General features: G+C 45.8%; 1 protein-coding gene and 1 pseudogene across 2 annotated transcripts in view; one reads left to right on the forward strand and one right to left on the reverse strand.

The window, feature by feature from the left end:
• Positions 1 to 3,427: 3,427 nt before the first annotated feature.
• The window catches only part of ZNF589 (zinc finger protein 589), a 29,083-nt gene continuing 17,523 nt past the window's right edge, over positions 3,428 to 14,987 (reverse strand). The window contains exons 3-4 of one of the 2 annotated variants that reach the window (XM_025377105.1): positions 12,355 to 12,481; positions 3,428 to 5,422 (exon numbers count right to left, since the gene is read on the reverse strand). In XM_025377105.1, the coding sequence (XP_025232890.1) occupies positions 3,561 to 5,422; positions 12,355 to 12,481 (1,989 nt within the window). In that variant the 3' untranslated portion in view covers positions 3,428 to 3,560. Of the gene's footprint in view, positions 5,426 to 12,354; positions 12,482 to 14,987 lie in introns of both variants that reach the window. The other variant, XM_025377104.1, reaches the window with a different exon arrangement.
• LOC112618354 overlaps positions 13,177 to 14,987 on the forward strand; it is a 4,306-nt pseudogene continuing 2,495 nt past the window's right edge.

Consider the following 14,987-nt stretch of genomic DNA (forward strand, 5'->3'; position numbering starts at 1 on the left):
TTGATGTTACTAGCTCAGCAAAAGCTACCTGGCGAATTAGGAGCTTGAAGTTCTTTTTGGGAGGGGGACTTAGGCTGGGCCTGAGGGGAAGGATTGGGTGTATTAGGAGGGGGACTAGGGGTATTAGGTGGAGGATGGTCTAGGGGATACCATGTGCTGTTCTCTTTGCCAGGATCCCCCCCTTCTCTCACTGGTTCTACAGTAGGGGCAGGTCCATAAGGGAAAAGGGAGGACAGGTCTTCACTTCCAACAAAGAGCATAGTCCAGTTCTTCTGGAGAAACTGGGCTTTTATTACTTACATGTTTAATTAAAAGTTGATATAGTATACCCTTAGTCAATCCAAACTTTGGCCAGAAGATTGAGGGACTGAGGATAGGTCTTTGAGACCAAATAGAACAGCAATTATTTTATCATGTTCCTTTGTCTTATGTTTAGTTCTCTTGTTATCTTTCCAACATTTTACCATGAGACCTAAGGGGCTATCAGGTGGTATATCTTTGAGACCTAGGGGACTATCAGGCAGTGTATCTTTGTTGCTAACTTTATCTTTTTTGCTTGTATTATTTACCATACTGGGTCCTGGCTAGGCTCAATCTCTCATATTAGGAATCTCTTGCCTAGCGGGGGCTTGCTGTGGCTCAATCCCTCATATTAGGGATCTCTTGCCTATTTGGGGTTTCCTTGTGGCTCAACCCCTCATATTAGGGGTCTCTTGCCTGTCCTTCACTGAAAGCTTTGCTAAGGCTCAATTCACCTATCCTTTAGCTCCACCTGCTGGAGGTTCCTTGCACCCTTCTTTCACTGTCCACTCTGGCCGCTTCCCTTGAGGGAATGTTCCAGGTCACTCTTAGCATTGATGGTGGGTCAGTATAAACCCCAGACAGGACCCCCAAAGGGCCACCCTAAGCCATATGAGATGACCATGGAACCGCAGATTGGACTCACTCCGCACAGCAGTAGTGCTTGTTACCATTCATGCACTTTCAACCTCCAGAATGCCCTGACCTCCACAAAACCACTAGAGAAGTATTTTGTCACCCCTGCGATGTTTTCTACCTTGGTCTGTGCAGTCTACCTGGTCACCGCTGTATTGCAAGTCTTTCTTCCCCACGTTGTTGAGAGTCCGTCCAGGTTTATTCGTCACAACAGGTGGGTCTCAATCTCCCATCCCTGAGGCCACGGCAACAGGGCGGTGGGCTGTGTCTCCCCTGGGTAGGTTGACTGAAGACCCCTTCCCAAAGGAGAATGGGGATCCTGGACGAGCCCCTAGAATTGCTGGATATAAAATGCTCCAGGAATAAATGCTCGGTGCCATGAAGTAAAACCAGCACTCAGGCAAAAGTTTAATTCTCTCAGCAAGGTATTTTACTTCTACAGAAGGGTGCCACCTGTGTCAATTAAGATCACACGAGCACACAGAAAAAGAGAGACCAGGGTTTTTTTTATCCTTAACACAGTCCCTATCTCTGTCTCACTCCCCCCATGGGCTGGGGTTGGACTGCACAATCTGAGCTGACCCAATTGGCCACTTGTACATATTTTCCTAAATACAGAAGGGGAGGGGGACATGAGGTACAGAGGTGTAGTGTGTAGTTTCAGAGGAACAATGGGTACAGGTAACCAAGGGAACAGATGTGAGTTATTGACTAGAGCTGATGGGAAGGGGGTAGGCTGTTTACGGTAACTAGAGGCAAGGAAGAACAAGAAAGTTGAGTTTGAGAACAAGGATAAGGAAGTTAACAGGCTAAACCCTTTGAAGAGAAATTCAGAAAGACTTATTGCATCTTACAATCTCTTCCTGTGACTGCCCGGACCTGACAGTCCTCTTGCCGGACCAGACCTGTGTGGTGTCTCTACAGTGCCTACATGGATTTTAATAGAAAATGAACACTTTTTTCTCCCCCTCATATTTAAAGTAGTTGTTTGATCATTTTTCCACTTTTGTTTTTCTTTTCTTTTTTTTTCTTTTTTTTTTGAGACGGAGTCTTGCTGTGTCTCCCAGGCTGGAGTGCAGTGGCGTGATCTCGGCTCACTGCAAGCTCCGCCTCCCGGGTTCACGCCATTCTCCTGCCTCAGCCTCCCAAGTAGCTGGGACTACAGGCGCCCGCCACCATGCCCAGCTAGTTTTTTGTATTTTTAGTAGAGACGGGGTTTCACCATGTTAGCCAGGATAGTCTCGATCTCCTGACCTCGTGATCCACCCGCCTCGGCCTCCCAAAGTGCTGGGATTACAGGCTTGAGCCACCGCGCCCGGCCCCACTTTTGTTTTTCTATGGGAGAAGTAACTTCGAGGTCTTGTGGAATGATGGTGTCCCACCCTTCCCCTGCACAGCAACCCCTACACACACACATACGCACACTTTCTGTGGCTTTTAGCTCAGGCCATGGACACTTCCTATGGCTTTTAGCTCAGGCCATGGGAAATGGGCAGCATTAGGGTGGTAGGCCAGGCAGTGGGGAGATCCTACATTCCAGGTACCCCTAGCCCTTCCCCTAACCAGGCTAACCTTGGGGATTCCCTGGAGATCAACCACTTCCAGTGAGAGGGAGTGGACAAAAGCCTCTGATCAGCCATTCCTTCTCTCTCTCCAAGTCCTTCTTCCTCTCCAGCATCAAAACCAAGCCTAAGTATTTTGAGGTTACACAAACATCTCTCCCCTTCTTTTCTGTGGCAGTCTCTTAGCAAATAAAGGCACTGGGGCCTGAGTGGACAGCTCTCCAAGGTACACTCATTGACATAGGGTGTCAGGTAGGGCCAGCCCCAGGCCAAGGGAGTAAGGTAAACTGTCAGAACCTGGGCCATATGGGCCCTGGGAGTGTGAGGAGAGACAAATGGCTAAAGGCCCTAGCACTATTTCTGGATGTAATTTAGCCACCCGAGCATGGCTAAAACACTGGGTACTGAGATTGGATGATTTAAGAGGAGCTGTGTTTAAAAACTCTTAAACCTGGTATTGGAAGGTCAATGATGTGGCATTGCTAGATCCCTGTCATTGAAGGCCAAGGTGGTGTGGCTATGATATTTAAGTCCTGAGTCTGAAGAACTTTTAGAGTATGGTTAAAGAATCTTGGATTTGGGCCTGGAGGGTTAGGAAGGGGACCTGGTTAAGGAGTCACTCAGATTGAAGAGTTGGAAACTGAACTCTGAGTAAAATCTAAAGGTGGGGTAGGAGAGGACACAGCAAAGGCTAGAGATGTATAAAAAAATAAAGCAGGAGAGTGTCATAGAAGCCAATGGAAGAACACAGTTGCAGGAGGTAGTAGTCAGATGCAAAGACCATTCCCCTAAGGGGACTGTCACTTGACAGCTCTACCCTCAGAAGTTAGATCTCTGCCATCTTCACATCTGTAGGAATGTAAGCGGTCAGAAGACTCTCCCTAAAGCCCTTAGAACGAGAGTGGGGTGGGTGTACAGTAGATAGATTTGACTCCCAGTATCTCTTAAGGGGCCACTTCCAGCCAACACTTTACTCTCACTCCATGAAGAAGGCTTCTCCCGAGTGTGTCCTCCGACATGTGACAAGGAATGATGTCCACGTACAGCTCTGTCCACATTACCTTACAAACAAGGCTTCTCCCTGAACATTTCTGCTGGTGCGGCTGATGGCTGACTTGCGAAAATCACATCCTCACTCCTTGCACCTCTAAAGCTTTTCCCCAAATGTGTCTTCTGGTGTATGTTGAGCTGTGACTTCCTCCTAAAGCCTCGCCCACACTCCGTGCAAGCATAAGGCTTCTCCCCCGAGTGTATCCTCTGATGCAAGCTGAGAGTGGACTTGTGGCTAAAGTTTCGCCCACACTCCATGCACGCGTAAGGCTTCTCTCCTGTGTGTGTCCTCCAGTGTCTGCTGAGGAGTATCTTCCGGCCAAATCCCCGCCCACATTCCCCACACACATAAGGCTTCTCCCCTGAATGTGTCTGCTCGTGTGCGAGGAGAGTTGATTTATCACGAAAGCCTCGCCCACACTGGCTGCACACATAAGGTTTCTCCCCGGAGTGTGTACTCCGGTGGTAGTGGAGGGTTGACTGAGCGATAAAGCCTCGCCCACACTCTCCGCAGACATAAGGCTTTTCTCCTGTGTGTGTCCTCTGGTGTCTGATGAGCTGTGATTTTGTGATAAAGCCGCGCCCACACTCCGCGCACGCATAAGGCTTCTCCCCAGAGTGTATCCTCTGATGTACACTAAGAGCGGACTTGAGGCTAAAGTTTCGCCCACACTCAAAGCACGTGTAAGGCTTCTCTCCCGTGTGTGTCCTCCAGTGTCCACTGAGGAATATCCTCCGGCTAAATCCCCGCCCACATTCCCCACACACATAAGGCTTCTCCCCTGAGTGTGTTCTCCGATGTGATTTGAGCGTCGACTTGTGGCTAAATCCATGCCCACACTCCTCACACACATGAGGCTTCACCTCTGAATGTGTCCACTGGTGTAGGAGGAGAGTCGATTTAGCACGAAAGCCTCGCCCACACTCTCTGCAAACAAAAGGCTTCTCATCTGAATGTATCCTCTGGTGTGTGTTGAGACACGATCTCCTTACAAAGCCTCGGCCACAGTCCCTGCACACGTAAGGCTTATCCCCTGTGTGAATTCTCTGGTGCTTAATGAGTTCTGAATTTTCACGAAAGCCTCGCCCACACACTGTGCACATAAATGACTTCTCCCTTGTGTGTGTCCTCTGATGTCTGATGAGGTATGGCTTGCAGCTAAAGCCTCGCCCACACTGGCTGCACACATAAGGTTTCTCCCCAGAGTGTGTACTCAGGTGGTTGCGGAGGACTGACTCAACTATAAAGCCTCGCCCACACTCTCCGCAGACATAAGGCTTTTCTCCTGTGTGTGTCCTCTGGTGTATGATGAGCTGTGACTTCCTGCTAAAGCCGCGCCCACACTCCCTGCACACCTGTGACTGCCTTTTGTCTGAAGATTTTTCTGCTGTGACTGCCTTCTGTCTGAACAGGTTTGACTTCTGGTTAAAAGCTAGTGCACACTCTCCAAACCTGACTGCTCCAAACCCTGGGGTTTCTGCCCTCTTGGAAATTCTGTCTACTTCCTCAGAGCTTGCATTCTGGGCTGGACTGAGCTGTATCTCTAATATTCTGTTGCCTCCCTGAGAGCTTATTGGTGGTCTCTGGAACAGGCTAGAGAAACCCACTAAAGTCCCCCTCTCATTTGTACTCCAAAACAAGGGTCTGACGCCTCCTTCCACTTGTTGATCTTCTGCTTCAGCCCCCCTGTGATTTTTATCAGAAGGACATTGTGGCTGTGGCTGATCCCCTGGGCAGGGGTTTCCTGGGTGGAGTTGATTTCCTGCATGGAAACCTGGAATGGGATGATTGTGTAGCTCATCTTGGCTGAGGAATTGCTGACTGCCAAAGGCCAGAGGGCAAGAAGGGCAGGTGTGGACTTCTGGCTTTGATTCTGCTGAAGAGAGAAAGTTTCCAGTCAGAAAAGTCACAGGAAGGGCTGACTGGGCTCCTGTTTTATGGTAAGACCTGGCCCATTAATCATTCTAAATGATTAAAGTCTTTCTTCCCAAGATGTGCTATGCAGGACCTGTATTTCCATTCAACTTCTTCAAACTTTTGATTTGGAAATCATTTCAAATAGACAGGAAAGCTGCAAGAATATGAATAATACAAAGGGCCAGGTACAGTGGATCATGCCTGTTAATCCCAGCACTTTGGGAGGACAAGGTGGGCGGACTGCCTGAGCTCAGGACTTGAAGATTAGCCTGGGCAACACGGTGAACGCTGTCACAAAAAAAGTTCCTGATGTTTCCCATGATTAGATTCAGATTATACATTGCACTCCATTTTTACCTATTACATATTTTACTTTAATCCAAAAAAACCCACAGCCGAATCTATTCTATATATTATCCCAACAGAGAATCTTCCAAGTAGGCATCTGAGACATCCTCAGCTCTGTAAATATCTACAGTTATACTAAAATTATCTTCTACCATAATCACATAATGCCACAAGCATGTTTCCACTGAGAGAGAACAGTCTTTGTGACCTATATGGGAATGCTCTGTGACTTTTCCTTTGAGAAGGATGGATTGAGATAGGAGTCACTTAGTCTCAATGTCTGCCAATGTAGAATGCAGTACAGAATAGTAGTTGAAGAATGTGCATAGGAAGCCTTCATTTGAGTTTCCCCACTTATCAGTAGATATTTATTAGAGGAAGATTACATGCCAGGTTCTACAGAAGTAAGGATTCATCAGTGGAGAAGACAGGCACAACTGACTTAAAGGAGGCTGGCTCTTGGTCCTCCAATCCAAGATCTGCTCTTCCCTGTTTTCCACAAGTCAGCAAATACAGCAATGTTACCATTGAGCTGTACTTTCCTAAGAAATATCAAAATTAAATTGCAACTGTTTCTAACCAGCTGAAAATAACAACCATGAACCTTTTGTAATCCAGGCCAGACCCTTTATCAGCCTAACTGAAGACCCTTGCCTAACTAATAAATAGGATTTTTTTTTTTTTTTTTTAGACAGAGTCTCACTCTGTCGCCAGGCTCAAGTGCAGTGGCACGATCTCGGCTCACTGCAACCTCTACCTCCCGGGTTCAAGTGATTCTCTCGCCTCAGCCTCCCGAGTAGCTGGGACTACAGGCGCCCATCACTCCACCCAGCTAATTTCTGTATTTTTAGTAGAGACGGGGTTTCACCATGTTGGGCAAGATGGTCTCAATCTCTTGACCTTGTGATCCACCCACCTCACGGCCTCCCAAAGTGCTGTAATGGTGGGATCTCCGCTCACTGCAACTTCCACCTCCTGGGTTCGAGCAATTCTCCTGCCTCAGCCTCCTGAGTGGTTGGGATTACAGGCGCGCGCCACCATAACCGGCTAATTTTTGTATTTTTAGTAGAGACGCGGTTTCACCATGTTGGCCAGGCTGGTTTCGAACTCCTGATCTCAGGTGATCCCACCCTCCTCAGCCTCCCAAAGTGCTGGGATTACAAGTGTGAGCCACTGCGCTGGCCAGGAGAATTGTTTTAACCAAACATGGATTGTGCCACTGCACTTGAGCCTGGCGACAGAGTGAGACTCTGTCTTAAAAAAAAAAAAAAACCCATGGATTCATTCCATCCTATGCAGAGTCCTGGTCTTTCATATTTAATTAGCACAAATGCCATAAAACTGCCTTCCTACTATTTAGTAGTCCTCTCTGTGAACTATTCAGTAAGGTTTCTTTACTATTCATTCCCTTGCCTGACAATTAAATAAACTCAAAATTTTTATTTATTTATTCACTTGTATAAAGTTCCGATGGTCTTTATTACCTGAATTTGGATTGTAAGCTCTATTACTATTATTATTATCCTTAATAATAATAGACCCCATAATAAACATCACTTACTATGGGCCCAGCATTGTGTTTTGTGCTATGCAGGGCTTTACATAAAGACCAAATTTAATCCTGGTATTATCATTTCATAGATCGGGAAATTGAAGTTTAGAAGGATTAGTAACTTTGTGTCCACAGTCATAAAGTAAGAAAAGACAAGACAGGGTTCAGGATGCCAAAATATGTGTTCCTAAATACTCTCAATACACCACGAATAACTCTGAGCTGTTTAAAGGCCTATGTTCTATAAATAATGAGATCCTTGCTTCTTTGACTAGGCCTTTGAAGAAAAGAAGCCAGTGAGAATTAAGCCCCCTGACATAGATGCAATACCTCTTGGGAAAGCTAACCAACTTTGGCCTTTGAACTACATCTAGGGGCCAGGAGTGTTCCAGGCTTTGACTACTCTAGGCTTGCAAAGCTGCCATCCAGACATCCTGATGATCAGATTCCCAGACACCCAGACCAACTGCTCCAACTCTCTCAGGACAGGAAGAGGGATGAGGACTACCTAAGCTACACCGCTCCAGAGGAGTCACTGAAACCAGGACCCCTATCCATCCAGAAGAAATGAAGCCCTGGAGCCACAGAGTGCTGCCCTAGAATCAGGAATCGAAGAATGTGGTGGTGGTAGCGGGTGACTAAAGCCAAATGGGGCAGGGCACCGTGGCTCACGCTTGTAATCCTAACACTTACGGAGGCCGAGGCGGGTGGATCACTTGAAGTCAGGAGTTCAAGACCAGCCTGGCAAACATGGTGAAATCTCATCTCTATTCAAGATACAAAAATTAGCCGGACATGGTGGCAGGCGCCTGTAATCCCAGCTACTCGGGAGGTTGAGGCAGGAGAATCACTTGAACGCAGGAGGCGGAGGTCGCTGTGAGCCAGGATCGCACCATCGTACTCCAGCCTGGGTGACAGAACAAGACTCTGTCTCAGACAAATAAATAATAAAGCCAACTGGACCCCCATCCATCCAAAAGAAATTAAGCCCTGGAGCCACAGAGTTCTGTCCTAGAAGAAGGAACAGAAGAATGGAATGGGAGTGGGTGACTAAAGCCAATTCTTCCTCTTATTTTATTTTATTTTATTTTTTTGAGACAGAGTCTCTGTTGCCCAGGCTGCAGTGCAATGGTGTGATCCTGGCTCACTGCAATCTCCGCTTCCCAGGTTCAAGCAATTCTCTTGCCTCAGCCTCCCAAGTAGCTGGGACTACAGGGGTGTGCCACTGTGCCCAGCTAACTTTTGTATTTTTAATAGTGACGGGGTTTCACCATGTTGCCCAGGCTGGTCTCGAACTCCTGAGCTTCGAACTCAGCCTCCCAAAGAGCATGGATTACAGGTGTGAGCCACCGCGCCTGGCCTTTTTATTTTTATTTATTTATTTATTTATTTTTGGGACGGAGTCTCGCTCTGTCACCCAGGCTGGAGTACAGTGGCGCGATCTCAACTCACTGCAACCTCCGCCTCCCGGGTTCAAGCGATTCTCCTGCCTCAGCCTCCTGAATAGCTGGGATTACAGGCACATGCCACCTCGCCCGGCTAATTTTTGTAGTTTTAGTAGAGACAGGGTTTCACCATGTTGGTCATGCTGGTCTCAAACTCCTGACCTCATGATCCGCCCGCCTCGGCCTCCCAATGTGCTGGGATTAGAAGCGTTAGCCACTGCACCTGGCCTCTTCCTTCTTTTTTCTACATTTCTAATAAACAAGACCCTTCAACTTAAAAAAAAGGAAGTCCATAATGTTCAGAGTAAAAGCCAAGCTGCTCAGAGGGCCCACTGGGTTCCACCTACTGCTTCTTTGACTCAAGCCTATTCTCCAGCCTTCATTTGCTCCATCTGAGCCACACTATCCTCCCATCCAGATGACTTACACTGTCTGGTTTCTATGTCTACAGCACCCTTCTCCCATACATATCACTGGTATATTCTAAGAATGCAGAACTAGACCCAGCGTTTAATAGTCAATACATACTTTTGAGTAAATGAGTGACAGGAGCCAAGTTAATTAAAAAAGGACTAGAGGGTTAGGCAGAAGATGTTCTCAATACTGTCAGAACAAAAGCCTCCTTTTTATAACTTATGTTTCGTAACATCTCACTTACTGTCCTGAAATAAAATTCATATTTAATTAAATGTACTCATATGCAGAATGTTTTGTGTTTTTTTTCTCTCCAAGATGGAGTCTTGCTCTGTCGCCCAGGCTGAAGTGCAGTGGTGCAATCTTGGATCACTGCAACCTCCGCCTCCCAGGTTCAAGTGATTCTCCTGCCTCAGCCTCCTGCATAGCTGGGATTACAGGTGCACATCACCATGCCTGGCTAATTTTTTTTTTTTTCTATTTTTAGTAGAGGTGGGGTTACACCATGTTGGCCAAACTGTTCTCAAACTCCTGACCTCGTGATCCGCCGGCCTCAGCCTCCCAAAGTGCTGGGATTACAGGCATGAGCCACCACGCCTGGCCGCAGAATGTTTTAATAATGTAATGCCCTATCCAAAACATTAAAAAGAAAGGAACTGGGCGTGGCGGCTCACGCCTGTAATCCCAACACTTTGGGAGGCTGAGGCAGGCAGATCATCTGAGGTCAGTAGTTTGAGACCAGCCTGACCAACATGGTGAAATCCTGTCTCCACTAAAAATACAAAAATTAGCCGGGCATGGCGGCACATGCCTGTAATCCCAGCTACTCAGGAGGCTGAGGCAGGACAATTGCATGAACTGGGGAGGCAGAGGTTGCCATGAGCCGAGATTGCACCACTGCACTCCAGCCTGGGGGACAAGAGCAAAGTTCAGTCTCAAAAAAAAAAAAAAAAGAAAGAAAAAAAGAAAGTAATTTACAATAAAAATATTCATTTCAATATGTAATCTCTTGACAGGGCTACATTATGAGACATACCAGAGCAATCAGGTGCTTACAGGACAAGAGAAGTGCTTACACTGTAGACAAGACAGCTACAAATGCAGACACACATGGATGTGCCTTATTGATGACTGTGTGTGTTCTAGTAGTGACAGACCTAAGTGTGCTATGCAAGCGGTTACTCAAACACCACAACCAGCACTGCCATGAGTGATGTGATTTTTTTTTCATATTGGTGAACACCTCTTGGTAAAGCTCAAAAACTATTTTCTCTTGATTTACAATCTACCATGCAAAAATTACTTTATGATACTAACATAGATTTATATTCTAGATTCAGAACATTACAAACACATCCGTGGGCTACAGGGGAAAAAAAAAAAGGAGACAGAGAAGGAGTTGATATAAATTAAGAGAATTTTTTGGAAGATGGAATGTGTGGATCTCATCTGAATCCCGATTCAATTTTGCAAAAAAACTTGAGATGATCTAGGTGTTGGATGATACTGAAGCATTCCTGGTAACTTTCTGAGTTCTGATCATGACACTGTGGTTATATAAGAAAATATTAGGCCGGGCACAGTGGCTCATGCCTGTAATCCCAGCACTTTGGGAGGCTGAGGCAGGTGGATCATCTGAGGTCAGGAGTTCGAGACCAGCCTGGCTAACATGGTAAAACCCCGTTTCTACTAAAAATACAAAAAAATTAGCGGGGTGTGGTGGTGCGTGCCTGTAATCCCAGCTACTCGGGAGGCTGAGGCAGGAGAATTGCTTGAACCCGGAAGGTGGAGGTTGCAGTGAGCCAAGATCGTGCCACTGCATTCCAGCTTGGGCAACAAGAGTGAAACTCCATCTCAAAAAAAATAAATAAATAAAATAAAATATCCTTATTTATTGGAGTTGCACTGTGATATAACATGAGTGGTATGTCATGATATTTGAGATTTGCTTTAAATAATTCAGCAATAAGAGAAAAAGTGATGTAGAGAGAAAGGGAAAGATGGATCAAGAACAAAAACAGTTTAACACCTGAAATGGATCCAATGAGATCCAAAGTTTCAGGGTCAAGATTAATTTGAATCAGATTATTTTAAGACAATTTTAACATATTCTTCAGAATCAACAAAATGTATGAGCATAAAGATAGAGAGTAACAAGACCAGATGAAATGAGACCAGATCAGATTGGCCAATTGAAAGCTAACTTAAATGGATGAATCTGCACTGAAATAGAAATAAGCAAAACTAGGATTGAAATGAGGCCAATTCAAATGAGATTAAAGCAGAGCAAAATAGGTCTAAACAGATGCAAAGAGAATAAATCAGAACTATTTAATTCATAGCTATGCCAGATGAAGACAAACCTTGAGAAAGCTGCTGAGAGAAATGTGAGGAACTTCGAAAATCTGACTCTCATCAATAACTCAGGAATATCCAGAATGATTTTGTTATTTGCTAACCTAGTAATCAGTTTTAGTTTTCAAATAAGTGAATAAAAACATGATGTATGATATCCAGTAATCTTTAAAACATCAAACTGACAGACTTACACCTTAAACCTCAAACATTTCCAACTTCTAGGTCATAGAAGGCATCTCTTACTATTCTCCTCCTCGTTCTCTGTACTCCAAACACCTTGGCCTCTTTGCTTTTCCTCCAAAGGACTAGATATGCTCCTGCCTCCAGAGCCGTGGCACTGCTTTCCTCTTGTCTGGAGCAGTTTCCCACCTGACCCACATACCCAACCTCCTTACCTCCTTCAAGCCTTTGTTCAAATGTACTTCCTCAGAGAGGCCTACCCTGATCACGCAATTTAAAAGTTCAGCCAGTTGCCTCCACACCCAGGCACTTCAGATCTCCCTTAATCTGCTCTACTTATATTTATATATATCTTATACATTTTTTAACTATGTAGCACTTATTATCCTTTGACATATATAATTTACCTATATATGCTGCTTATTGTACATTGTCAGTCTACCTATACTAGAATGTAAGCTCCATGAGAGAAGAAATGCTTTATTATTCTATTCATCGATATGTTCTAAGAGATTAAAACATTGGCTGGCACACTGAATATGGTCAGTAAATACTTAAATGGAAAAATGAAGGAAGAGAACATATCCTCACCCAACGAGACCAGATTCCTGAGATTTTCCAGCATCACTTCTTTGAATAGGTTCCTCTGCTCAAGGTTCAGTCTCTTCCACTCTGCCTCAGTGAAAAGCACAGCCACATCCTCGAAAGTCACTGGTCCCTAAATCAACCAATAAATTCATATTCATCAAGTCACAATTAAGATTCACAGGGAGAATGGAACTGGTGGTCTTGGAGAATCTAGCCACATAAGAAATGGATCTAGGCCAGGCACGGTGGCTCACACCTACAATCCCAGCACTTTGGGAGGCCAAGGTGGGAGGTTACCTTGAGGTCAGGAGTTCAAGACCAGCCTGGCTAATATGTTAAAACACTGTCTCCAGTAAAAATACAAAAATTAGCTGGGCGTGGTGGCACACGCCTGTAGTCCCAGTTACTCGGGAGGCTGAGGCAGGAGAATCGCTTGAACCCTAGAGGCAGAGGTTGCAGTAAACCAAGATCACTCCACTGCACTCCAGCGTGGGTGACAGAGGGAGACTCTGCCTCAAAAAAAAAAAAAAAAAAAGAGAGAGAGAAAGAAATGGATTTGCTACTTGGGAGGCTGAGATGGGAGGATTGCTTGAGCCCAGGAGTTCAAGACTAGCTTGGGCAACACAGTGAGACCCTGTCTCTATGAAAAATAAACAAAAATTAGCCAGGTATGGGGGTGTACACCTGTAGTTCCAGCTATTCAGGAGGCTGAGGTAGGAGGATTGCCTGATCCTAGCAGGTCGGGGCTACAGTGAGCTGAGATTGCACCACTGCACTCTGGCCTGGGTGACCAGAGCGAGACCGTCTCAAAAAAACCTACACCACATGCTTTTTCATCTTCAAGTCTCTTCTCTTCAAAATGAGTATTCAGTGGTGTTTTCTCTTTAGTTATACTTGAAAGGTGGCATTGCCCTCAGATACCAAGGGAGCCACCAATCAACTTACTTCTACTGAATTCAAGCATTATTTGCTCAGTGACCAACTGCTTCAGCCTGTGGGTATTTCATGACACTCCTAACTTGCCCTAGATTTTTTTTTTTTTTTTTTTTTTTTGAGACAAGTCTTACTCTGTCGTCCAGGCTGGAGTGCAGTGGCGTGATCTTGGCTCACTGCAGCCCCTGCCTCCTGGGTTCAAGTGATTCTCCTGCCTCAGCCTCCCAAGTAGCTAGGACTACAGGTGCATATCACCACGCCTGGCTAATATTTTTGGGGTTTGTTGTTTTTTTTTTTTTAGTAGAGATGGGGTTTCACCATGTTGGCCAGGCTAGTCTCTAATTCCTGACCTCAAGTGATCTGCCTGCCTTGGACTTGCTTTAGATTTTTAACTTCACTCTGCAGACTTCAGGGAACATTTGCACATTATTCCCAGCTGCTTCTGATCGTCCTGAGTACCTCTTCTCTGACTCAGCTTCTTCCTCCTATTCTCAGGTATTCATCAGTCTTCTCGTCCACCTTCCAGTGGTCCTTGGCACTTTAGGAGTTGGGAATATATATTCCAGGTTCTAAAGCGAAACTAACTAAGCTTCTGTGAAATCAAAGATGACAGTAGGGGCTGGAGAAAGCACACTGCAAGGCTACCAAGCCAGAGCTTCTTAGCATCCTCCCCTGAGAGCTGGACTATAAAAAAGATTTAATAAAACCCAGCACAGAAGAGCAGAAGCAGTAGAGAATAATAATGACGCTGAGCTAAGAGTAGGAAACTAGGTGTAGATACTGAAATCCTTGAGTGTGTGAGAAGTTTTGGGAGGGATGTCACATCTATAGCCAGCAGCCCAGGCAGTCAGGCTGCATGGCATAGTGTAGGAGGGAGGACAGAAAGTCTAGACAGCAGGCCAGGACCCAGGATTAGGCAGCCAAGGCCTGAGCGGGCAGTGGTGTGGGCTGCTGTCCCTTACATGCTTTCCATGACCTGCTGCTTCAGGCATATGCTGGTTCTCATATTCTCAGTGATCTTTCCACTCGTCTTTTTATATCCCGGGTCTCATAATTTCTCTTGTTCAAGTCTTGTGTCTCTCATGTTCCAACATCCTCTCCATTTCTCTCTTGACTCCTCTTCCCCCTCTAGTTCTTCCACTGAAGCATAAAACAGGCTCAGCTACAATGGAAGCTAGGCTTTTTGCACAGTGGATGTAGTAGGAGCCCAATCTATGGAGCCCAACCACACAAGTCCAAATCCCAACTTTGCCACTTATACAATACATGACCTTTGAAAACTTACATAACCTCTCTGTGTCTTAGTTTCCACATCTATAAAATGGGCTTGATAATGACACCTACTATCTTAATAAAGATAAAGCACTGACATCAATGCCTGACATGCAGTAAACACTTGCTATTACTATTTGCTATAATTAAGCAATGGAATGTTTTAAGGCCGGGCGCGGTGGCTCAAGCCTGTAATCCCAGCACTTTGGGAGGCCGAGGCGGGTGGATCACAAGGTCAGGAGATCGAGACTATCCTGGCTAACATGGTGAAACCCCGTCTCTACTAAAAATACAAAAAACTAGCGGGGCGCGGTAGCGGGCGCCTGTAGTCCCAGCTACTTGGGAGGCTGAGGCGGGAGAATGGCGTGAACCCGGGGGGTGGAGCTTGCAGTGAGCCGAGATCGCGCCACTGCACTCCAGCCTGGGAGACA

The sequence above is a fragment of the Theropithecus gelada genome, chromosome 2, assembly GCF_003255815.1.
Source record: "Theropithecus gelada isolate Dixy chromosome 2, Tgel_1.0, whole genome shotgun sequence".
Taxonomy (NCBI): domain Eukaryota; kingdom Metazoa; phylum Chordata; class Mammalia; order Primates; family Cercopithecidae; genus Theropithecus; species Theropithecus gelada.